The following is a 25523-nucleotide window of genomic DNA, read 5'->3' on the forward strand; positions in this document are numbered from 1 at the left end:
TTGCCTGTCGAGATTAAAGTCGACATGTCGAGATTAAAGTCGGAATGTCGAGAATAAAGTCGAATTTTCGAGAAAAAGTCAACTCCTCTGGTCCATCATCTAATTACTTTATTTTTGACATTTCGACTTTAATCTCAACATGGTGACTTTATTCTCGACATTTCGACTTTATTCTCGACAATTAAAATATAAATATTTTTTCTTATGCCTAGCCCTAATACTTTTCCGTAACCAATGCGTATCGTAGGGGGCGCTACAGAGTCAATGAGCGACCCCCCCCCCCACACACATACACACAAAAAAAGTCCAGATTTTTTCATGTCGTCGACTGGCAGGTGGTGCTTACCTTTTGGAAAGAATAATAATAATAACTCCTTCAGAAACAATAGGGTCCTTGCAGTTTCTCTGCTCGGTCCCTAATTACTAAAATAAAATAAGAAAATCAAGTCTGAAAGTAAATAAATAAATGTGGGGGAAATCCAATCCACAAAGAAAAATAAAAAATTGCAGTCTTTAACATTTAAAATGTAAAATATCGCAGCTGAAGAGAGTTATTTTTTAAAAAAAGAAAAAAAGCTTAAATAATTAACAAGGATTCTTCCCAAATCTCCTGTCGTGTGTTTTCTGTAACATTTGGCTTCTGTAATAATGCATACTCACAACAAGGTCGCCTATAACAAAACTTACATAAGGCTGTAGTTTTCTTATTGTTTTGGCAGAAACTATAACGGACGAGAAAATAAATGCAATCCAGTATCCTTGAGAAGAATAAGACTACCTGTTTCGTAGAGGCCAACAGCTCTTGAACCCAAAAATAATCAGTTTTCAAGCAAATGATAAAGAAATTGCAGAAAATATTCACATCTCAAAAGCAAGACTAGATTGGATTATTCTCATTCTTGTTTATGTTTTTTGTGTGTAGTTGGTGATTAAAAGACTGCTAACTTAAGCAGTGAGTAAAATTACAACAACCCTGTACTATTTCATCGTCCGGGGGGAGGGAGGAGGGGGGAGGGGGGTATATTATCAGTATTAATCTTAATCTTATTCATAACACCTGTGCTCTTCATGCTCTTACATGTTAATATGTCACTTGCGACAAGGAGATATGATCTTCAATCAGCCGCCACAGTCTCACTGAGTTTCTGAGGCCTTGACGCTTTCACTAAAGGAGCATTTAAATTTGGGAAAATGCAACCAAATGTAAATACTTGCTGTACTTTTGTTGTGGCTGAAGTCTTTTTTTTTTTTTTTTCTTTTTTTTCTTCTTTTTCTTTTTTATAAAGCAGGCTCGTATCCAATCCGCCATCACATCCGCTGCGTCACTTAGCAGTCAACACCGCCTTCACGTCATAAAGCCTCACTATATGTAGACAGCCGCTAGTTGGCTAACGGCATCGACCGAAACCAAAAGGAAAGGAGCTTTGTCGACCGGGGTTACTTCTCCTGGATTACGCACTTACTCAGCCTCGAGTGGGGGGACACAAATACCCTTGTATAAGACGTTCAAACTGCGGGAAAAGAGAGTTATCGAAAGAGAGCGTAACGTCTGGTTTGGTAACTACTCCGCGCATACGTAGTTTTAGCTCCCTAGCCAGCTAACTAAGCTAGCTAGAGAAGAAAGGCCGTCGAGTTGACCCAACGTCAATTATTGAACAGAACGAATCATCCTGGCATATTATAGTTGCCCCTCACAACTTGGATTGCCAAATCTTAAACCTAAATACCACAACACCGAGAGAGGATGGCTTTGAAAAGGATCCACAAGGTAAGATAACATCGTAAATGTTAGCTAATTTCATTAGCTTGCCGGGCTAGCCTCCCACAATGCAGCTGTATCCTGAAACCAGGCGGTGAGACATGTTCGAAGAAGTGTCAACTTTACGGTTCTTAGCGTGTGACCATCTGGTGTGTTTGAGGTTGAGTAAGTCGACGGTGGTTGTTTTGCGGAGTTTTTTGTTTGTTTTTTCATTGTTCATAATCACCAGTTCTGGCGAACGCGGCTCTACGTGTAGTTGGCAAACATCACACAGCTAGTTGGCTATTGTTAGCAGTTTCAGTTACACGTTCAGTTTGCTCATCGATCTGGGTTGACGTCGAAAAGAGGCCGCACGGTTTTGCCCTACACTTCATACCTTTACATGAAGACATATATTTTTAAAGCCGATCGCACTGAACCTTTACTCAAGCAGCATACTGACGCGAGTTCCAGTACTTCTGTGAACGTTTGAACGATTCGTTGCGATACTCCGTGTTACAAGAACCCATGACTTATATCAGTAGCTGAATCTGCCTTAGTAGTCAGCCCTGTTTATGATACATATCCTTGGTATGTGGTGGTATTGGATTTATTTTATTTTTTTTCCCCAGTCAGTACAAATGACGTCTCTCTGTTTGTGTGTGTCCAGACATATTAATGGAAATATTTTCCAACAGAGTAACATTTCTAGTGTTGACACTGTGGCTCCATACCTTCACTCTTGATGATGTCCAGAAATTAAAAAAAAAAAATTTCTTTAGGAAAACCCCTGACTTGCTTTTGAAGTGTTGTCTGAAGACCAGGGTGGGGCAGTGCCTCCAGCTCACTTCAAAATAGCTGTACACCTAAAAATAAAAGAGGCCTTAGTATACAATGTATACATGGGTCTCATCTTGCTGTTTACTGTTTATGATAACGAGGTGGCCCCTGGTCCAGGTGGCAGGGGGTTATAATATCAAAGGGATGTGGAAGTTTTTTATTTAAAAAGGTTAAAAAAACTAAAACTTCTCAATATCCAATTTTAGCATGTATGCCACTCAGACATTTACTTACGATCACATCCCTTTAATGTTGTCTAAAGATCACTGTGGACTAACTTGTTATTGTTTCTTCCCTTCTATGACAGGAGCTTAATGACCTGGCTCGTGACCCTCCAGCACAGTGCTCAGCTGGCCCAGTGGGTGACGACAGTAAGTGTGTTTATCTTTTTGTTGTTATTTCAGCCATAATAACTGCCCGAGGGAGGGGAAAAAGCCTTACGACCAAAAACTCAGATGAAACGCAACAAGGAAATGGTGTTCCCGGAAAGCTGCGAGGATAGTTTAGAGGCTTAGTTCCTGTTTGATCACTTACCTGTGACCTTTAACCATTTTTTTTATTAACATTTACTCTGTTCTCTGCAGTGTTTCACTGGCAAGCCACAATCATGGGACCTGTAAGTACTTAATGACATAACTGTTGCCCTCTTTCTTCTATAAAGTAGAATTATTTTGATGTAAATGCTTTCTGAAATGTATGTAAATGCTCATGTTTTCAGAGTGACAGTCCATATCAGGGAGGAGTTTTCTTCTTGACAATTCATTTCCCAACAGACTACCCCTTCAAACCACCCAAGGTAAACCAGCATGCTTGATTAAACGTTTCTTTACTGCTTTTGTGAATGTGGGTAATTGACACTATTGCATACAGACACATTACTCAATCACGATATAGTTTTCGTTTCAGGAACTTGGTTTTCCCTGTAAACGTAAGGATGTTTTTAAAACTTTGAAAACACTCCCAGTTCTTGTACTTGAAACTGAAGCTGGCATTTTTTGTCTGCTTGAAAACATGCGTGACGCAGTACCTGTCATTCCTGAAGCTGACCGTCACAGTGCTTTGTGACGAGGAATTTGAATTGTGTAACACTTGCCTGACTGTGCCTTATCGAACCTCCCCTCTTATTGTGGTGTTTATTTAAATTTGTTTTTTCTGCCCCCCCCCCCCAGGTTGCATTTACGACAAGAATTTACCACCCAAATATTAACAGTAACGGCAGTATCTGTCTGGATATTCTCAGATCACAGTGGTCTCCTGCACTTACTATTTCTAAAGGTAAGACCGTTCTGGAAAGTTAGCCACCTGACTAACAACTTTTGTATTTTAGAAATGCAAATGTTTGTGGCGGGTTTACCTTTTCTTGTTTTCCTTTCATTTGTCCTTCAGTTTTTGGTTAATCTGTAACAAAGTTACGAGGAAGTATGGGCTATATGGTTGGTTTAAGTGATAATGCAGTGTCCTATGTAGAGAACTTGACTATATAGTGCCCTCAAAATGTGGTGGGGTTGGGGTATCATTATTTTACCCTTGTGATGAGTAAAATGTTTGTTTCACTTCTGGTTCTTTTAGTTCTTCTCTCCATTTGCTCACTCCTATGTGACCCAAATCCCGATGACCCACTAGTGCCAGAGATCGCACGAATCTACAAAACAGATAGTCAGAAGTAAGTCTGTCTTTATTTAAACATGCATAACAAACATTTATAGCAGTCATCTTGTTTTGTTAATTTTTTATGGAGGTTATCAACAAACAAAGTGTGACCTTTGTAATGTCAGTAGTTGATTACTTAGAATAAAAATTCATTTGTGTTATGACTGAGGTCTGTAATATAATCCAGTTCCACTTTGTTAGGTACAATAAACTAGCTCAGGAGTGGACAACAAAGTATGCCATGCTTTAGGGTAAGGCTAAGAGCCAGCGCTGCATCTTGGCTAATGTAATGGGATTGTTTGTATTGCCATGATCTGGTCTCACTGGCATAACTACAGGCTTTGGTCTGTGTTGCAAAATATGTGACGGTGGCGGACTGTCACAATGATCTGTCTGTACGTACACGGTAACCTGTGGGTTGTTCCCGGCTTGGGTCTTTGCTTCAGCCTTTAACGTGCACCTTGATTCCCTGCAGAAAGTCTGCTGTGCTGTTTTTAGTATCTATATATATATATATATTTTTTTAAATAAAAAAATTTGCCCACCACGTTTTGGTTTTTATTTATTTATTGATAAGGTTTTTAACAGATTGACCATCTGAACATGTGCTCAGTTACTGTCAACACAGGCCTAAAGAAAACTGAAAACCACTTGTAGAGATGGGCGTGGTTTTCTGTTTCATGAAACTACTTGTAAAAAAAATTCAACTTAAATGTGCGATGATCTATTATGGTTTTTCATTGTCCAAAATGAGAATATTTGACTCTTCTGCTGACCACTGTCTAATGCTTCAGAGAAGTTTGTTTTATTTCTTTATGTAGGATTGGAAGATTAACAGAAATTTGGCATAGGCGATCATCAGTTAATGATTGGATTGTTTTATTTCTCATAATGGTTTTATGGTAAAGAGGAAAAATGTTCACTCAAAAAACATTTCCAAAAAGAAGAAATTCATGATCTATGGTGTCTTAAACGTGACGGATAATTAGCTCGTAGTGAGGTGTGTTGAGGTTTTTCCTTTTTTTTTTTTTTTTTTTAACACACCACTGATACTGACAAACAAACTGGAGAAAATCACATATAACCAATGTTTAAGTTGTTTAGGATTCATATACTCCTGACTAGAGTTTTAAAGTATTGTGAATTGAACCAGCTTGGTCAACGTCACCAGCTTATCAAGTTCAGAAGTGGTATTAACTTTGCATGTGAACATGGCCACTAACTTTCGCATGGAAATGTTTCCTTTGCAAATTTTTTTTTTTTTTTTTTTTTTTTATCATTTTTGGAAAGACTAGAATATCGACCTTTAAAGTCTCATATTGAGACGGTCTCTTAGAATGCAACTTGGCCTGCCCTGATATCTGAAATGTTGTGCAGAAAGTGCATGCTTTTCAGGAAATCTTGACTAAGAGTTTAGATATTTTTGTTTTATGCACAAGTAATGGGGCAGGATAGCTGAAAAATCTGATACTCGCTGAAGTGAAACTGACTTTTTTTTCTTTTTCTTTCCTCTTTTTCCACAGATACATCAAAATGGCAAAAGAATGGACACAAAAGTACGCAATGTGAAGGCATTGTTTGGAAGGCTGGAAAATATCGCTGGTTTCAAACTTAAAATTATGGGATTGTTTTTCTTTTTCACTTTTATTTTTGGTTAATCGAAGCATTTTACCCCGTTTTTGTTTTGGGTTTTTGTTGTTTTTTTTTTTCCCCACCTGTGCTCATAAGAAGATAGTGTTTTTCTCTAGGTCACATGCCAGTTTCTGTAAAAAGAAAAAAAATTAAGACTCCTGTTTTTTCGTATGAAGTAAAATACTATTCATGGTTCTTAACACTTAGCTTAAGCATGCTCTAATAAGAGTTTTTCAGCCCCAAATTGGTCATCTTAGTAATAACACTCTGCACACATTTAGTCCCTGATGCAGCCAGTCTCCCGACACCAAACAGCAAATCATTCCCATGATCTAGTTGCGAACTGTCTGGGGTTACTAATCTTTTTTTTTTTTGTCTTTTTCCACAACTGGGTTTCCAAATCCAGTTGTATGAAACCCGGTGTTTCGCCATACCCTGAATTTTAAAGTTTCAAATTGGCATAATTCTCATGTTTTTTTTATTTTATTATTATTATTTTGAATTGGATTTGGAAAATACAAATTTGTGAGGAAACTGGTTAGTGACTATCCGTCTCCTGGACTGGTGTAACATCAGTATGTTCTTCTGATCAATAGTATAGGAATATCTTATCTGAGGAAAGAAGTGTATCTTATTTCACTATCAAAGTGTGTGTACAGAGAAGCACAGCAGTATATATCAATGTTAAGGAAACAAAATATAAGAACTTCAATGTTGTATTTTATGCATGTTAATAAAGGTAGGCTATTATATCTGATGTTTCTGCAGATTAAGTGGATTGTAAGGTTGAACAGTTGGAAAAATTTGGTTCCCCTCAAAGGCTTTCCATTTCTTTTGTTATTTAGAAGCCAGTAGATGAGCAGTTAGTTTTATGCCCACTCAAACACTGTCTTCTTGTAGCCCTAAAATATTGATGCAAAGCTAATGGTTGAAAACCAACTTGTGGCTCTGTTTCTTTTTAGTTTCCCTTCAATAAAGTTACTTAAACCATATGAAGAATTTGTGTTTTTTTTTTTTGTTTTTTTGTAGAGAATGGTATTTGGTGTCTATTTGTGTGTTTTGTTTTGTTTTTTTGTTTGTTTTTTAAGACTTGGGTTGTTGGAGTCTTAAGGCCTGTGGCGGCCTGTGGCTGCCTGTGCCTTTAGGAGTCTGTCATACATGGGCAGAGACACCTGGGTGGCAATAGCTTGGCTAGCATCCTCTTACCACCTACACTGGGCCATGGCGGCATCTCGGGACAGATCTGGTATTGGTGATGAGTTTAAATGAATATTTTCCGATGCAGTCAAGATGCTGCTACCCCAGCAGACCACTCGAAAGGAAAAAGACAAAACGAATAAAATGTCTCAAAGGGTCTTCAGGAGTGTCCCTGCCCTCCAAAAGGCCTGAGTCTCCTCAGCGGTGTTTGAAATTTTAAGAACTCCAATACCTTTTTCTTTGTCTTGTTTTAACACCTAAGTTTGATATTAACAATAGAATGTCAAGGTTGGGTATTATTGTTTGAGTCCGTATGTTTTTAAAAAAAAAAAAAAGTAAATTCATATTACATGTGGTAACAAATGACATTTAAATTTAAAACGTACAATTTTTTACCTTTTAAACAACTATTAATGGGAGGCAGCCCACGGGCCCTATTGATTTTGATCTGAATACAGAGTCTAGATTCCGCTAAACGTTTCAAATCTCAATACGATACTGTCAAAATGGCTGCGCAGGCGTTTAAAAGGGCACCCATCTGCTCTGACGCATACAGCTCTGGCCTATCAGCTTTGACGCTGATTCTGACGCTACAGACACGAAGCCAATCAAATTCCCATCACGGCGGTGTGCTGCAAGAGTAGTCTTAAATTGTTTTTTGCCCCCCCCCAACTAAAAAAAATCACAAAACGTGCCGAGAAGATCACATTTGGTTGCAACGAGGTGGTGTAGTTTGTTACAACCTGGAATAGTAATTTTTCAGACAAGGATTTGTCCGATAAAGCGAGTGATGCCTCTTCTGTGGACTCGGTGGAAGAAGATGTTGTACTTGACAAGTAAGTGTTTGTTCTGTGTTGTGTTGACATGTGAGGCAAAAACTGAATACAGACACGGTATTTATTTAAATGAAACCTGACATTTTATTGTGTTACACATTAGGCCGACAGCTGAATCAGATTCAGAGTGGGAACCTGCCAGGGGACCATGTCGAGTGGATGAGTCCAGCAGTAGCTCTTCAAAAGAAGAGGATCCAACTCCCTTCAGAGGGAGGGCGAGGGGAAGAAGCAGAGGAGAGACATCGGCTTCAGGTGTAGAGAGATGGTGCGGTGTTGATGAACCTGACATAACGCCATATCAGCCCACTCTCCATCCCCCACTAACACCAGTAAGCCAGCTCATTATGACGGCGACGTACAGTGCTTTACAGCTTTTTTTCTAACACCATTTTGCTGACAGTAGTGCACAACACTCATCAACATGGCATTTCCCACCACTCTTTACCACCCAAGCCTTGGACAGTCACAGAACCCTGCAGGACAGGCTCTCTCCCCTTTGTGCAGTAGTACCACCATTCACGCAGCCCATGGGAATGGAACAGTCACCAGGAGGATAAAGCACTGTGGACGCTGGACTGTCAAGAATGTGCCATTTCATCCAGCCATAAAAGATTACAATCGGTACGTACAATGCAGTACATTTGACTGGGTTTTATGCTCTTTGAAATGTGATTCTTATATATCTGTCTGTTTTCCATTATTCAGGTGCATGGGGTGGAGTGGACGTGTCTGATGCGCCAACTGGATATTATCAAGTCCTCCACAAGACTCTCCAGTGGTTCAAGACATTCTTTCACTATCACTTTGTAGACATTGCAGTTGTGAATGCCTTCCTTGTCCACAAAGACCTTTGTAAAGCCAAAGGTTGAAGCACCAAAAGACATTCAGAGAGAGACACGTGCTGAGCAGATGGGTGCCTTCTACCAGGGACAGACTGTAGATTACAGTGATTACATCAGTATGTTCTTCTGATCAATAGTATAGGAATATTACAGTGGTACATTGAAAATAAATATGAGGTATTGGACAGGGAAATTGTAAATATATAAAAAATTGATTATGTGTTATACTTTTTCATATTTTGTTTTACATTATATAAACATTTCTGCCATGGAACTTGTTCTGACTCTTTTTAAAAAAAAAAATGTATAAAGCACAGTAGGGAAATAAGCATTTCATTGTGTTTATGCATCACCTACTATATATCCGTAATGCTGACAGTGAATCTGGAAATAGAACAGGATTGCCCTGGGTATCACCTTTCATCGGAGCCCTCACTGATGACTGTATGTTGAAGCTTTCAGAAGTTACAGCCTTCTGATGTTGGTATGTCCAGGCGTTGGCCAAAGTATCCAGACTCTGGCTAATGCCTGGATGTACCCACTGAAAAACATGTCCAGATTAGTCATGTGTTGTGCTATTGTTATCAAATTTGAACTGGCAACAGGTAAGACTTGATTCCGTAGCCTCATTTGATTTTCCAGTGCATACCGCCATCCCTCCATGTGCAGCTACATTAAGAAAAAAAATGTTTAAAAAAGTTTGATTTCTGTGTGCTGCAACTTCAATTACTACATACTAGTTACAGTTACAACAAGTTTAAATGCTGGGGTTAGAAATTTAGTGTTACTTTTACAGAGAGACCAATCTTTTGTATGCTCTCCAAATGGTTCAATAACTAATTGGCTGGTAACACCATGACAGGATTTTCAGTCAAACATAATAGGCCAAATTACATTAAATTTCCGGAAACCTTTTCGCGTCGATACTTCCGCCCTACAGTCAGCTGACTGCCGGGGGGTCACATGACAAACAAGGAAGCGTCGTATCAGGCAACTATATCAAAGGATATAGTTGATCCGCAATGCTTCCAACAAACCACAAACCATGGAGCAGTGTGTGAAATATTTTTGTTGTGCTTTGTTGTGGTTGTTTTTCGGAGATGTATCTGGACTTTCTTCCCTAACGGAGCAGCCAGTGGAGCTGAGTCTGAGCGGCAAATGGAGGCTGTCAAACTCCAACGGGTCACTGTCGTTGCCTGCAGAGGTGCCCGGCTGTGTTCACTCAGCTCTGCAGCAACAGGGACACATCCCGGTAGGACGAGTGAATATATTTAGCCGAGGAAGTGGCAGAGAAAAATTCTCTTTTTCTACTTTTATTTTTCTGTAGATTTCCGTCTTCCAACTTTTGCCGTGAGTGCAAAGTTAACACTAAATCTCTGACTTTTGCTGGGGCAAGCATTTATATCTCTATATTTACATTATTGTTCAAACTTCACCGCAGATGTTTCCATATCTTGTTATATTTTCAGGAGCCTTTAGGGGGGTGTTTGCATCTATAGTTGGCACTAATAGTGTCATTAAAAAATAATTCCTTGTGTTAAAAAGCTTGCCCCAAGAAATCAAATTGACCTTTAAAGTATGTCTCTTTAGAGACTTTAGAACACCTCCACAGCAAAGAGCAACTGATTTGTGGCAGAGGGGCAGTGGTGGACAAAGTACTCAACTCCAGTACTTGAGTAAAAGTATTGACACTCAAGGTAAAATCTTACTCAACTACAAGTAAAAGTTGCTCGTTCAAAATTTTACTCAAGTTAAACTAGTGAAGTACTTACTTTTAAAAATACTTAAGTATTTCAAAGTACAAACTACATTTTCTAATATCAGTACATTGCTGTATTATTTTCTGAGGGCTTTTACAGAACCATGTAAGTCTCTGAAACCACCTAATGATGTACCGACATGTAGACTTTTTGTACCACTCTGCTCCAAAAAGTCTGTACCACCTGTAAAAACTTCAGCATTAAAATAATAAGGACAGCTATTTTATAAAAATAATTTTATTTAAAAACATCCCCACCCAAAAAACAGGAGAGACTGTTTTTTTCTCCCTCCCCACACATTCACTATGAAGTAGAAGTTTACTGTTGAGTCCATTACCACCAACAAACTACAACTCTTCTTTGATGAAAACCTCAGTTCACAAAACACCCTTGTAGCCAAATCCAGTTTTCTGCTGAGACTCCAGATCTTTTTACACCACTCTGGTGTGGCCCATCGCATTTTAGGAAAGAAAGACGGCAACAGCGGATAACAAAGCCTTAAAGGAACACGTAACGGCAAGCTTCCTGGAAATGTAGTGGAGTCCAAAGTACAAAATTTGTCTTTGAAATGTAGTGTAGTGAAAGTTATAACTTTCCAAAAAAGTAAAGTACAGATACTCAAAAAAGTACTTAAGCACAGCACTCAAGTAAATGTACTCTGTTACTGTCCACCACTGCAGAGGGGTAATGTTCATGCCCACCAGAATCCCGTTTTCATTCAGAAATCTAGAGGAACATTAAAAATATTCAATCAAAAAATGATAGACTGTCCCTCATGTTTGGACTGATTTGGATTTATTTTAGGCCTGTGTCTAACATTGTTTATTAAACCTGTTTGTTTGAAATGATGCATCTCCAGCTGTGGGTTTGAAGCTACTGTTGGAGACACGGAACTAAACTGACGCTAAGCACTGTCCACCTGTCTTCCAGAATCCGTATTTCAGGTTTAACGATGTGTCATATCGGTGGATTGCACTTGACAACTGGACATACACAACCATGTTTACTGTGTCGACTCAGCTGAGGTCAGTGTTGTGATGTGGATTTAAGAAAAAAAAGGCATTTTAATGCCATGTGCGTGACTCCTCTCCATCCTCTCTGCTTGAACAGGCTCAAACAGAAGGTGCTTCTTGTCTTTGACGGTGTGGACACTGTTGCATCCATCTCACTAAATGGGGTCATAGTTGCAAAGACCGACAACATGTTTCGTAGATATGTATGTCAGGTGCTTAAGCACAGAACACATTTGCTTTCATGTCAATGCGTCATCTGTGAGCCCATTCTGAAATGTTTTCTGCGTTGGTGTGAAGGACCTCTCAGTCAGGGACCTGCTGAAGGATGGGGATAATATGTTGGAGGTTAGTTTACTGTCTCCAGTTATCTTTGCCTCTGAGCGGAGGAAGGCTCATTCGTCCTACAGAGTTCCTCCTGAGTGTCCTCCAGATGTCCAGAAGGGGGAATGTCATGTCAATTTTATTAGAAAAGTAAGAACGTTATATCCTATCATATGAAAAATAAAATCGGAAGCATTTTTACTGTTTACTTATTGGGATTTGGATCAGTTTGAATTTAAAGGAACAATCAAAGAAAAAAAGGCGTCAAACTGATTGCAGATAGAATAAAAATTTGTCCTCACGTTTTGTTTTAGACATCTCATCTTAACTAAACCAGCTTGCTGTTATCCATTTTTCTGATAATTGTATTTTGATAAATAAACTAAAGCATCATCTGTTTTCCGTGCAGGAGCAAAGCTCTTTCAGTTGGGACTGGGGGCCTTCCTTCCCCACAATGGGGCTGTGGAAAGGAGTTCGACTGGAGGCGTTTGATGTCCTGCAGCTTGTTCAGCTTTCCTCTCTTCCTCTGTACAGTATGTTCCATCCAGGCTTCATCATCAAGTCAAGTCACTTTATTTATGAGCACATTTAAAAGCACCAAGCGTGCAGGTTCAAAAGCAACAAAAATTCTGGCCAAACGCTTTAGGGCTCAACAAATAAGAAATACATTACATAAAATCAGAGACCCTACAACTAATAGAATAACTTATGAGCCAGATGAAATCCATAAAACTTTCCAAAATTACTATGAAACTTTATACTCACAGCCCAAGACTGTCAATGAAGAAAATATTATACAATATTTGTCATCATTAGATCTCCCCTCCATAGGAAAATTTCAAAATGATGAATGAATTGCTCCCATCAGAACTGGAAGAAGACAGAACTGGACAGGGCTATTAGTAAATTGAAAGCAAATAAATGTCCTGGAAGTGATGGCTTCCCGAATGAATGGTAGAAGATTTTTAAAGAAGACCTCGCTCCTATTATGTTAGAATCATTTAACTGGACTCTAACAAAAGCCGTCGCACCACCATCATGGAAAGAGGCCATTATATCAGTCATTCCAAAAGAAGGGAAGAATAAAGAAAATTTTGAATAATACCATCTAATCTCTATATTAAATGTAGACTATACAAGTTGTTTACATCTATTACTTCTAAAAGAATTGAACATCTCCTGTCTGACTTGATTAATGAGGACCAGACAGGGTTTATAAAAGGACGTCAAACTCAAGACAACATCAGATGAACTTTACATATTATAGAACAGATGAATAAAAATCATTTAAGTGCAGTTCTGGCCAGTCTAGACGTGGAAAAGGCCTTTGATAGGGTCTGTTGGCCCTTTTTGTACAGAGTGCTAGAGAGGCTGGGATTTAATAGTCAATTTGTTAGGTGCATACAGTCTCTTTATAGAGACCCTACTGCCAAAATAAAAATCAATGACCATCTGTCAGGCAGCTATAAACTATATAGAGGCACTCGCCAGGGTTGCTGTCTTAGCCCCGCACTTTTTGCGATATTCATATAGCCTCTAGCACAGATTACCAGACAAAATAAAGAACTGAGAGGTATTAACATGGCAATTGAGGACCATGTAATAGGACTCTTTGCGGATGACATTATCATCTATCTCCAGAATCCTAACTTAACACTGTCTAAACTCATGGAGACTTTAGACGAGTGTGGTCAAAAGTCGGGTTATAAATTGAACATGGCTAAAACACAAATGCTCCCGTTTAATTACACTCCAAGTAAAGACATTAGGCTGCAATATAAAGTGAAGTGGGATGCAAAATCCATAAAATACTTGGGTGTGTTAATTAGTCAGAAATTTGATGTATGAAATGTATGAAATAAACTATAAAATGACAATATGCAGGAGGATTTTAAAAAAAATGGTCCACACTGGGGTTAGACTATACTTCTAGGATTGAGGCAGTGAAAATGAGCGTGCTGCCAAGGTTGTTGTACCTTTTTTTTTTTTTTTGTCTTTACCCGTCAGAATCCCAGATTCACAGTTCTCAATGTGGGATAAACAGTTATCAAGGTTTATATGGGCTGGAGCAAGACCAAGGGTAAGATTTAAAACACTTCAAATTGACAGAGAGCACGGAGGTCTTGTGCTACCAAATCTAAAGGAATACTATTATGCTGCTCAGATGAGATACTTTGTCTACTGGTGCTCTCCGGAGTACCAAGCTAAGTGGAAGCCCTTAGAATTGAACGTGGTTAATCCTCAAGCTCAAACTAGGTTAGGTGGGAAAAAACATACAGACTATAAGGGAAAAAATTTTATCCTGGAGAATGCATTAAATATTTGGTATGAGATAGTTAAAAAACATAAATTAGAAGGAGATAGTAAACTTTTAATTTGGCCTTCTCAATTTAGTCCCGGAGAAACTGGCATCATATTTGCGAGGGAGAGATAAGGGTATTACGGCGATGTGCTCCTAGAGGGGAAAACTTTCAAATCCTTTGAAAAACTCAAAAGAAAATTTGATTTAGATAATCGTGACCTGTTCAGATACCTACAGTTAAGACATTTCTATGAGACAGTGATCAAAAGAGGAGTTTCTGCAGAAGGAAACAAAGTGATTGAAATATTTACTAATGCATATAAATGTACACCTGTAAAGATTGTGTCTAAGCTGTATAGAGGTTTACGAAAACAAAATGGAAGAAATTCATTGTATGTGAAATTGAAATGGGAACTAGAGCTGAATATTAAAATGTCCGAGAGTGATTGGCATTCTATGTGCAGAACTCAGCAAACTTCCACCAGCTCTAAAAGGTGGAGGGAGTTTGGATGGAAGAATTTGATTCGCTTCCTCATCACACCACACATCAAAAATAAACAATTAGGTGAACAGCAGCAATGCTGGAGACGATGCGGGCAGGGTGCCAATCACACACAGGTTTTCTGGACTTGTGTAAAACTGCAGGGGTTCTGGGACAGAGTGGTTCAGATTTTGGAAGAAGTGTACCTGGGTCTGGCCCCAGAAAGAACTATTAAAAAGAAGGATCTGTATCTTTTTTGAAAATACTGATCTTGGCATGTAAAAAGGCCATAACCAGTAACTGACTGAAATTTGACCCTCCAAGCCCAGGACAGTGGCTGGGTATTGTTGAGGAGATTTACTCGATGGAACGACTGACTTATCACCTCACGAAGAAAGCAGGGACCCTGGAGCAACAGTGGCATAAATGGACCTCGTAAATGAGAAAAGAAGGGTCGAATACTAGAGTGGAACAAACTGAAACAGAATTGGTGTGCCCCACCTTTACTTATTATTTTATTCTATTCCTCTGGGTTTTTTTTTTACCTTCCCATATTGCTATTGCATTGTTGTGCAGTGGACATTGTTCATGTAAGAAAAAAGCAAAATAAATAAAAACAATTTTTTAAAAAGCAGCAAGCGTGAACCAAATAGCTGTAAGAATCTGCAAAATATAAAACCAGCTAGATTTATAAAGATTAAACACAAAGTAAAACTACATGCCGGAATCTCTTCACTTGGGAGTGTTGTGAAGCTTAAAGATTGGCAAGTTGAGAACATGCTCACCAGTTTCATACTTTAAAAACAAATAGCAAGTATTTCAAAGAAGTTCTGACATCAAATAGGAGCCAGTGCAAAGAAGCTAAAAAAGGCAAAATGCAAGAGTCGGCCTGGAGCTCTTTGGACCAGTTGAAGACGAGGAAGCGGGGACTGGTTGCTACCCAAATAAAGACTAATACATTAATCAAGCATGGATGAAACAAAGACATAAATTACTTTAATCAGTCTTCCACCAGCTTCTTTCCCTTAGGAAAGAAAAGGCTTGACCTTTCCAAAACCTTCAGCTGGAGGAAACTGGCTCTGACAACAGCATTTATTTGTTTATCAAATATAAAGGTGCTCTAAGAAAAACTCCCATACACACACACTGGTAAACAGAGGAGGATGTCACGCATAAGCAGAGTTTTAAAGGCCTGTCGGAATATTGCTCATCTGATGGAATGTGCTGCTTTAATTATCTGTTACATTAGAGCAGCTGTGTAAGATGCCGTGGCTCTGCACATAAAGGTAGTTTATTTTTCTCTCTGGGTGCTCCGGCTTCCTCCCACCATCCAAAAACATGCATGTTAGATTAATGGGTGACTCTGAATTGTCTGTAGGAGTGAGTGTGAGTGTGCATGGTTGTGTGTCTCTGTGTGGCCCTGTGATGGACTGGCCACCTGTCCAGGGTGAACCCCGCCTCTCCCCCAATGATAGCTGGGATAGGCACTTCCATCTAAACTAATTTTCCTTTTTTTTTTTTTTTAATACTGTATAATCCATGTCATCTGTTTGTCCAGATTCCAGCTGCTCTCAATGGAGGCTAGAGATTGAGTTTATTGTCGATGCAGCTCAGACAAAATATGGCCAAGTCACGATCTCTATACCTGAGGTGGACTCGAAGCAAACATACAAGACACAATTTCTTCAGGGGAAGAAGAAGTACAACTTCACCTTACATGTCAACAAGGTGCTTGAAACATCCCTTTCAAACTGGTGTGGAAAAAAAGAGGTTTTCAGATTGAAAGGGATTATTCTTGTGGTGACAAACCAAAAAAAAAAATATATATATATGTTATATATGTTGTTTTTTCCTTCCAGAACAGCCAACTAAAGCTTTGGTGGCCGAATGGACACGGCGATCAACCCTTCTACCATCTCACTGTCAGAGGATTTCAGGATGGATTTTTAATCCTGAATACAGAATCTAAGGTCAGACTTTCCCCCATATGAACACTTAAATTCTTCCCATATTTAAAAGAAACTGGGTGCCACCAGAGAGTTGAAATAAACCAATTAACATGTTTAATGGATGATTCTCCACCAACGTGATTCCTTTGTTTGGCAAATCTTAACTTGTTCCCAACACAGCAGTTGAGATGATCAAGCACAAAGTCATAGATACACTTGTACCCTGGACTTTCTTCCCAAGGTGCAGTCCTGACGAATTTAGCGAATCAGAGACTTTTTAGTTTATATGCTAAAACACATAAGATGACCCGTCTGTAATAAGCCAGTTATTGTCTTGATTCAGTCAATAAATTCTGATAAAATGAGGTGATTCTGGATGTAGGAGAAAAAAACACGTTTTAAGACTTCTTGGTGCCGAGGTTCAAAGTCTTCAGACATACTTTTATTTTATATATTTGATGCTGTTATATATAACTTTATATTTCTATCCCCATTGAACTATATTGATTTTTATTTATTTTATTTTTTTTTCTGTATTCAAGAGCTTTTTTCAGTGTATTTCTGTGCTGACGTAGGTCTTTACTGCAGGTGTTTTTTCGCACCGTTGAACTCATCCAGGAGCCAATTATTGGATCTCCCGGCTTGAGCTTTTATTTCCGCATCAATGGGAAGCCAGTTTTCCTCAAAGGCTCCAACTGGATCCCAGCGCATTCCTTCCAGGACCAAGTCACCCCTGATGTGTGAGTTCAGCTGCTCCCTAAAAGTTCCCCTGCTCCTGTTGTGAGTAACCGGGATATCACCACAGTTTATTTCCAGCCTTTTTTTTTTTTTTCCTCTTTGGTCTATTTTTTTTCTGACTTTGAGTCACAAAATGGTTATTTTTTCTTAGTCTGTTGAATTACAAATGTAAAAAAGGAGACTTATTATGCCCTTTTTTTCACTTGCTGACACAATTTCCTATGGTCTAGATTAAATATGCAACATGCTTTGGTCAAAATAACGCACAGAGAGACTGTACAGCAGCTCCTTTTTTTTTTTAATTAATAATTTCCCTTTAACATGAAAGCTACCATTTCTTTCTCACTGTCCTGCAGTTTGAGGAACTTGTTGCAGTCAGCGGTGGATGCGAACATGAACGCCCTCAGGGTCTGGGGAGGAGGAGTGTATGAACAGGATCTGTTCTATGATCTTTGTGATGAGATGGGGATCATGGTAACTGCCACCACACTGTTGTGATGTTCTACAAATGTTCACATTAGTTATCATATTCATCATAATGGAGCCAAATCTCTACCACACCCCGAAGTAGTGATTGGGAGTCAATTTACTCCTGCATGTGTCAGGACTGGGTGGTGGGTAGGACACGGATGCGGACTCAGAGGATGTAAAAAGCAAACTGGGTTTATTATTAACTTAGAGAGAACAAAAAGCGTGGCTGAGCCGGACGACAAAAACTGTGAAATCAAAACATGAACATGACAAAAATAAAACATACAACTAAGCATGACATGGAAAAAAACACTTAACTTTAACGTGGGGTCGTGGCATGAGGGGTGAAAATCAGGAAAAGATCTGACAAAAGGACAGGGGAGCCTGGCAACTAAATAGGGAACTGGGTGATTGTGAATGAGTGCAGCTGGGGACAATGAACAGGTGATGTGAGTGACAACTAATGAGCAAACAGAAACTGTGGGGAAGACAATGGTAAACTATGAACTCAAAAACCAAAACACAACCTAAAACATGATAAAACATAAGACTAAAAACATGGGGAAAATCCCATGGGTGTGACAGCATGTATACTCTTAACTAGACTCAAACGGGGTGCTCCTCTAATGCTCCAAAGTGCCAACAGTAAAGCCTAATTGTTTATTGATCAAAGTCTCAATAAAGCTACACTCAGTTACATATTTTTTTCTGTTTCTTTTGTCAGACAGCTAATCGTATCAGAAATTGGGTCTGAAAATCAGCCAGACTGTCACTGCTCTAATAAAATTCTGGTGTTTGTGCTGATATGCCGAGTTTGGTTTTAACCAAACATGGTGCTTTGTGTTATAACCTAATATTTCAAATTTGGTCTTGTTTGTCCAAAGGACATTGTTTCAGAAACCTTGAACGGATTCTTTGTTCAAATGTAACTTTGCCAACATAAGGGTTGCTGTGTTTTTTTTCTCTAGAAAATAGACGTTTCTCTTGGCAACCCTTCTAAACAAGCCGCGCTTGTTCAGTATTTTTCTAATTGTACTGTCATGAACTTTAACATTTAACATGCTAAGCGAGGCCTGTAGAGTTTCTCTGAGCATTCGGGTGACCTTGCAGGGATGTCCACTCCTGGAAGATTGACGGCTGTCTTGAATGTTTTCCAATTGGTTTGTAAATGGCCTTATAACCCTTCCCTGATTGATGGGCAGCAACAATTACATCAGTAGCTGATGTCTTTCCTCCTTGGTGTTGTGTTAACACACACCTGGATGCTCCAGACTAGCAAACTGCCAAAACTTCTGCTTTTATTGAGGTGCTCACAACTTACCGATGCTCAGGTAAAGAAGTGCACGTGATTGTCGGCGCTTGGGGTGCTACTTACCTTCTTAATTCTTTTATAAATAGAAAGAGTGGACATTTTTTCCCACATTGCCTCAGTGTTCTGACTTAGTAGTCTTTAAATACCTGAGATGACATGACATATTACACAATGCCATTATTTAGGACCTGATAAAGACCACAGGCTTAAAAAAAAAAAAAATGACATACCGATGGGAAAAACATTAGAATTGCAAGAGCGTGGCCTGTCTCTTTTCACGTAAGCGCATTTCATTGCAGTGCTGCCTGACCTCTGGATCCTCAGTATGTTTACTTTGTCGTTGTATAATTTGGACTCCTGCTGTATTGGCATTCTTGTGCCCTTGTATTTGTTTGTTCTGAGTCACATGTTCACTTCGTTTTCTGCAAGTCACTGCCACATATAATCTGGATGACAAGTTAGATTTACTCATATTTCAGAGAAATAGCAAACTATTCTCGGAGAGACAACTGTGTTTCCACAGGATTCCTCATCATGTAACAGCAGTGTGACTCATGAGCATATTGTTAAACAGATGGTTGCTCAAAGTGTTGAACCCTGTCTCTGTAGGTTTGGCAGGACTTCATGTTTGCCTGTGCCATGTATCCCACCGAGGATGACTTTATACAGACTGTAAGAGAAGAGGTCATCCAACAGGTGAGTTAGGACGTGAACGTGGCCACTGTATGTTTGTTTTGTGTTGGCTCTGAAGATGTCAACTACAGGAAATGGAAAAAAGAAAACGGAGAGCAAAAATGCAAGTTGGCTCAGGCTCGACAGGAATTTTAAAGTACCAACCACGATGACAGAAGAGATCGGGTTTTTTTATTGTCTTATTTTTACCCAACAGGTTCAGCGCCTAAAGTCCCACCCTTCCATAATAATTTGGAGTGGGAACAATGAAAATGAAGCAGCTCTGGCAACTGACTGGTTCAACATCCCAGCTTCCCAGAGACCTACTTACATAAAAGACTATTTGGAGCTTTATGTGAACAACATAAGGCTGATTGTGCAAGAGGTTAGAGTCCAGTCATGTGACATTTATGAATATGAGGCTGGAGATTACTGGTCAGTAAAAGATCCATCTCTTATTTTAATCGTTCCTTTTCAGTATCATTTGCTTATATTATGCTATATACTGTTGTGATTTTTTTTTTAGAAGGACAAAAGTCGTCCATTTCTTGTCTCCAGTCCAACAAATGGGGCTGAATCGGAGCATGAGGGGTGGGTGGCAGCGAACCCTTATGATCCTCACTACGGAGACGTTCACTTCTACAGCTACGTCCTCGACTGCTGGGATTGGAAGACTTTCCCTCGAACACGTTTCGCCTCTGAATATGGCTTCCAGTCCTGGCCGTCCTTTTCCACTCTGCAGCCGGTAACTGAATAACTATATGGCAGAAGGAGTGAGACACAGGAGGAAGGCCAACAAAGAATTAATTTATCGTAACAAAAGAGATAAACAACTCCAAATGATCAAGACAAGCGTAAGATGTGATATTGAGTATAATTGGTGCGTTCTACTGCATGTTCTCTTAATAACACTTGCGAGTTTTCATGATTTTCATGAATGCAGCAAAAAAAAGACCAGACTAAAAAGGAAAGACACTGCACGTGGTGCAGTAGAACAATAAGCTGAAATCTCAAAACAAGACGAAGCAACAACAGATACAGATGGGTTTTATTGTTATATAGTCAGATGGTCAGATGACAAGGGGGAGGGGCTTTAAGATGTGAGTTGGAACATCGATGACCGTCCACACTTCAGAGCCCAGTTAAGCCTGTTGATTGTTTTGTGTCTTCTACTGATAGGTGTCCATTAAAGAAGACTGGAGCTATGACAGTCATTTCACTTCTCACCGTCAACACCATGAGGGTGGAAACCAGCAGATGTTGCTGCAGGCTGCTCTGCACTTCAACCTGCCAAACTCAACAGATCCCCTGAAAAGATTTACCGACACTCTCTACGTCACTCAGGTAAACTGCACAAACCAAGAATCCCCTCTTATCTCACACATAAAGTACCATGGGCCAAGTCTGTAGACGGATATATGACCTGGTGGTATTTAGACTTATTTCAAATCGACAGATATGGACTTTAGGATCTACAAGTTACATAACAGTGAGCGAGGATGCAGGGACTTCAGGTTTCTTTGGGTGGACGGTGCTAACTCCTGTGAAGCGGAAGGTTTTGCTCTATAAGTTTCTCACCTTTCAATTTTTCAAATGCAGAATTAACTCCTTTGATATCGAGGCTAAAAAAAAGTCCTTGAATGTGTTTAGCTGAGATCGATTTCCGACTCAGCGGCAGGAGGACAGAGGAGAGAAAAGACCAGCGAGCTCAAATGAGACGGACTTTAATGTGGTTAGCTTTTTGAACTGGAAATCTAAATGTCTGCCGTGTCAAAGGCTGATTGTCTTCGTGGCATTTTTAAATTCCATTATTCTAAATTAACCAGTTTTTATTTCGCTCATTTACTTCTACAAGCCTACAGGCCGTAAGAGTGTAGATAGTTAGTGGAATTAAAGCTTTAGTTCATCACTAAAGCCATACAAATGCAAAACAACACCTGAATTATTGTTGTCGGACACTTTAACAGATTTAAACTTGCACTTTTATAGTGGAATATTTTTAGACTTTTAACATGATGAAGTATGACCATCAATGCAACAGAAATGGATATTACTTCTTTTTTTGATCTTTTTTTTCCCCACACAGTCACTATCCTTAGTTAAAGTTAAATAACCACAATCTAGGTATTTAAGGTGCAAATAAATCCACCAAGATAAAGATTTCTTTGAATGCAGCCAGTCTTCACTAATAAGAATATTCCTAAGCTATTACATTACGCCGATTACATGTATGCAATTTCACGACATGACTAATCTGGCTTTAAGAAAAATTGTGCCAGCAACTCTTACTTCAGGGTTCTGATGACTGACCAGCTCCTGACCTGGATTACGTCTCATACTGCTCATAAATACTGAATGCTGATTCTATTGAACGTGCAGGTCATGCAGGCCCAGTGTGTGAAAACTCAGACAGAGTTTTATCGGCGTAGTCAGAGTGAAATCATCGATGGCAAAGGTCACACCATGGGCGCTCTCTACTGGCAGCTCAATGACATCTGGCAGGCGCCATCTTGGTCATCAATTGGTGAGTGAAATCCTATTCAGACCCCTTTTTTCTAGGCTTAATTCTGGTCCGTTTGTGACAACTAACTTTTTTGGTTGTTTTTGCATTATGAAAAGTTTGAATGGAATGGAAATTTGTTTGTGATCAATACAGATAACTGAATTTGAAAGGTTTGTGTTGTAAATAAATCACATATTCCTCGTTATCTATGTGGACAGAGTTTGGTGGGAAGTGGAAAATGCTCCATAATTTTGCACAGAACTTCTTTGCCTCCGTTCTTCCTGTTGGTTTTGAGGAGGATGACACACTGTTCGTCTACGCCGTCTCAGACCTGAGTCATGACCTGAAACTTAGAGCTGCGGTACGTTTTTACTCGTAAACCATACATAATACAACCAGAATGACATCTGGTAATGTCTATAAAAAAGCTGTATAATTAATAGCTGTTAGATTTGTTAGAAGTAAATTGGTAACCATATTCATCCATCAGTCTCATTTCCTCACTGTGTAATTCCTGCAACCCTGTTTCCAAAAAGAGTGTGGATGCAACCAAATGTAAGGCATTGCAAGTTTAACCCTATATTTTTTAAAATTTTCATACAAAAACATCTCAACTATTAAAACTGAGAAAACATATCTTCATTTTGATAAGACATGCAGAATAAGAATGTTATTCTCCTTGTCACATTTCAATAATTTGCTCATTTCACCATTTAAGATTTTATCGAATTATTCAGAGAATCTAAGAAATATTTGCATGCAAAGACCAAAAACCACCACTGAATGGCTTTTCAGACCCTCAGGTGGAACTGCTTCAAAAACTGCTGCAACTCTGTGTGGAAATGTGTTTTTATTCTCTGCCAATGGAATCAAAATCTATTTGAGGAAACATTAAATCTACTCTCTTTTCAATCAACACTTCCTCCACAGGGGGGCTAAAAAGTGGAAAATCGGGTAGAAAAACAAGTTAAGCCTAAATAAAGCCTGACTTCGTCTGCTCTTGCACAACAGCCAGTGTTTTTTTTTGTTTTTTTTTCAAAGTTACATAAATAACATTTTAATTTGTTAAAACAGTTAAGCATCTAGTTGTACATGTTCTTGATGTGAAGATTGATCATTAAATTGCAACCGGTGTAGATGGAAACATATTTGACTGCTGTCGCTCTGATGCATCAGGTGACCGTGTACTCCTGGACTGATCTGGATCCGGTCTGCACCCTGACTTCGCCACTGCTACCGGTCCCTGGAGGCGCCGCTGTGGCTGTTTTCAAACAGACCGTCACCGCCCTGCTGGCAGGATGTGGACGCTGCACCCGCCTCAGCTGCCTGCTCACATTCCACCTGGAGGACAGCAGTGGTGACCGGCAGGGTCCCTCCAACCACCACTTCCTCTGCTCACCCAAACACGCTCAGGGGCTCCAGAAACCAAACATAACGGTAATTTCTTAATTTTAGATATGAAAGGCTGCGCTGTCAGACATTGTGAGTAAATAAAGAGCTCCAAAGGTAAAATCAGTCTAAAACGCAACTAATCCCATTTTCATTCTTGCTCTCTAAATCCTCAGTGAAACATTTGATATGAGACAGTTATTTAGCATTTTCACCAACTTTGGCACTGCAACAGCTGTTGATCTGCTACTGGTTGGTTTAAGAGGTGTGTGTGTGTGTGTGTGATCAGTTGGAGGTGGGTAGCACGTCACGAGGACTGACGAGGTGTTTATTTCCCTGCAGGCGAAGGTTCAGGAGGAAAAGACCGGCTTCACGGTCGCCCTCCACTCCGCTGCTGTGGCTCCTTTTGTCTGGCTCGACGTGGGGAACATCCCGGGGCGTTTTAGCTCAAATGGCTTCCTGATGGTCTCGAGGAACAAGACGGTGGACTTTGCTGCGTGGCGTCCCACCAGCGTTGCAGAGCTCTCCAGATCTCTCACAATCACATCTCTGACGGATGTATACTGACCTGAGTCCAGCAGGTTTCACCAAAGTGCAGAGGGGACAGATGGGCGCTGGCTTTGTTTTCACGTTGGCTGCTAAGTATCCATAAAAGATCACGAATGACCAGAATTCTCTTCTGAAAGCTTCCAAACAAAGTGAAGTATGTGGAATATGTGTTAAGTCACCAGCAGGGCAGCTTGGGGACAAAATGAGTCTTTACTGTACACGAAGAATTCATTCAGTCAAAAGCCATCGAAGCACAGAAAAGAGCAAATAGAGCTGTTCTCCCTTTGCCAGATTTGCACATGTTTGTGTCTGTTGATGTTTTAAAAAGTAATAAAGCTTTTTAAAATACATGTCTTTTTTTCTTTTCAATCAATATAAAAAAAGCCACTTTATGAATTTGGACACAGTTGGCTCAGGATGCAAAATGAACTGCAGGGCTAGCAGATGGTGAACTTGTATCTTATGAGAAATTGGAGGTGCAGCATTGCTGGAGCTTGATCCAAAGTCTGACAAGTTTATCGAATGCATTATGATAAGAACATTTACTTGACTACGACGCTCGAGAAAAATGAAAAGTTCTTGGGATTTGTGGCTTTTTTTGTTTGTTTGACACTTCTGCTGTAAAATTCACCAGATCTTCCACTCTTCTACATTTCCTAACTTTATTCAGTGGATACTTTTCAGATTCATGATACCAAACAAAAGTAACTTGACAGGTCATTATGGATTCAATACAAGACGGGGTAATTCTTTATACCAAGGGGAAATTCCCGCTATCCAGCAGGATTGAACGTGCCTGTAATGAGCTTAATATAGAGTCATAATAATCTACTTGAAAGATTATTCTGGCTCTACAATGGAACATTTCTCTTTTTTTATGTCAAAGCTTGGAGACTTCAGCTCGGAGTTACAATTTTGGGTCTGTTTCTTCTTGATTATTATTTTTTTTTTTTTACAAACTTCCTATCTTGTCGATCTTGGGTGATGGCTTAAATCAAAGAGATGCTTGTATCATTAGATTTCCAAAACATACCGGAAATGATTTTTGTTGGCTAAGCCCTCTTAAAAGGTATTACGTTGTCTGTTTTTTTTCCACTCTTGTTTTACAGTACAGTCTGTACATTTCATGGTCCCCTCATATTTGTTCTCAAACCAAATCTCTGTGGATTTGTACACAGGCCATACCAAGGTCTCTGGGGGGGGGGTACTGCTTAAAGCACCTTAATCGGCTTTCTTTTGATTTTTACTGATGCAGGGAACAACAATGGTGTGCAGATTGAAGGGTTTTAAACTCTGGGTTTTGAAATAATAAAATGACTAAGTGTCAA

General features: G+C 39.4%; 2 protein-coding genes and 1 long non-coding RNA gene across 5 annotated transcripts; all 3 read left to right on the forward strand.

Annotated features, from left to right (window-relative positions):
* Nucleotides 1-1329: 1329 nt before the first annotated feature.
* LOC142402533 (ubiquitin-conjugating enzyme E2 D2-like) lies at nt 1330-6852 on the forward strand. 2 transcript variants are annotated; one of them, XM_075488058.1, is made up of 8 exons: nt 1330-1768; nt 2886-2949; nt 3163-3194; nt 3297-3374; nt 3748-3853; nt 4148-4241; nt 4430-4479; nt 5752-6852. In XM_075488058.1, the coding sequence occupies exons 1-7, from the start codon at nt 1745-1747 to the stop codon at nt 4476-4478; spliced, it is 447 nt and encodes a 148-aa protein (XP_075344173.1). In that variant the 5' UTR covers nt 1330-1744; the 3' UTR covers nt 4479; nt 5752-6852. The 2 variants fall into 2 exon arrangements, with proteins under 2 accessions (XP_075344173.1, XP_075344174.1); XM_075488059.1 differs by lacking the exon at nt 4430-4479 and having other exon boundaries at nt 1339-1768.
* Nucleotides 6853-7671: 819 nt separating this feature from the next.
* LOC142365888 (uncharacterized) lies at nt 7672-9009 on the forward strand. Its single transcript, XR_012766672.1, has 3 exons — nt 7672-7893; nt 7997-8514; nt 8599-9009. It is a non-coding gene; the product is annotated as an uncharacterized LOC142365888 (long non-coding RNA).
* Nucleotides 9010-9693: 684 nt separating this feature from the next.
* Nucleotides 9694-25449, forward strand: manba (mannosidase, beta A, lysosomal). Of its 2 annotated transcripts, none has more exons than XM_075447640.1 (17): nt 9694-9987; nt 11426-11520; nt 11606-11711; nt 11806-11979; nt 12239-12362; nt 16171-16340; nt 16472-16582; nt 17180-17301; nt 17656-17773; nt 19692-19778; nt 19972-20139; nt 20281-20499; nt 20934-21098; nt 22134-22278; nt 22476-22618; nt 23434-23694; nt 23989-25449. In XM_075447640.1, exons 1-17 carry the CDS (start codon nt 9781-9783, stop codon nt 24211-24213), a joined length of 2640 nt encoding a protein of 879 aa, XP_075303755.1. In that variant the 5' UTR covers nt 9694-9780; the 3' UTR covers nt 24214-25449. The 2 variants fall into 2 exon arrangements, with proteins under 2 accessions (XP_075303755.1, XP_075303754.1); XM_075447639.1 differs by having other exon boundaries at nt 17150-17301; nt 23989-25448.
* Nucleotides 25450-25523: the final 74 nt, after the last annotated feature.

The sequence above is a fragment of the Odontesthes bonariensis genome, chromosome 17, assembly GCF_027942865.1.
Source record: "Odontesthes bonariensis isolate fOdoBon6 chromosome 17, fOdoBon6.hap1, whole genome shotgun sequence".
Taxonomy (NCBI): Eukaryota; Metazoa; Chordata; class Actinopteri; order Atheriniformes; family Atherinopsidae; genus Odontesthes; species Odontesthes bonariensis.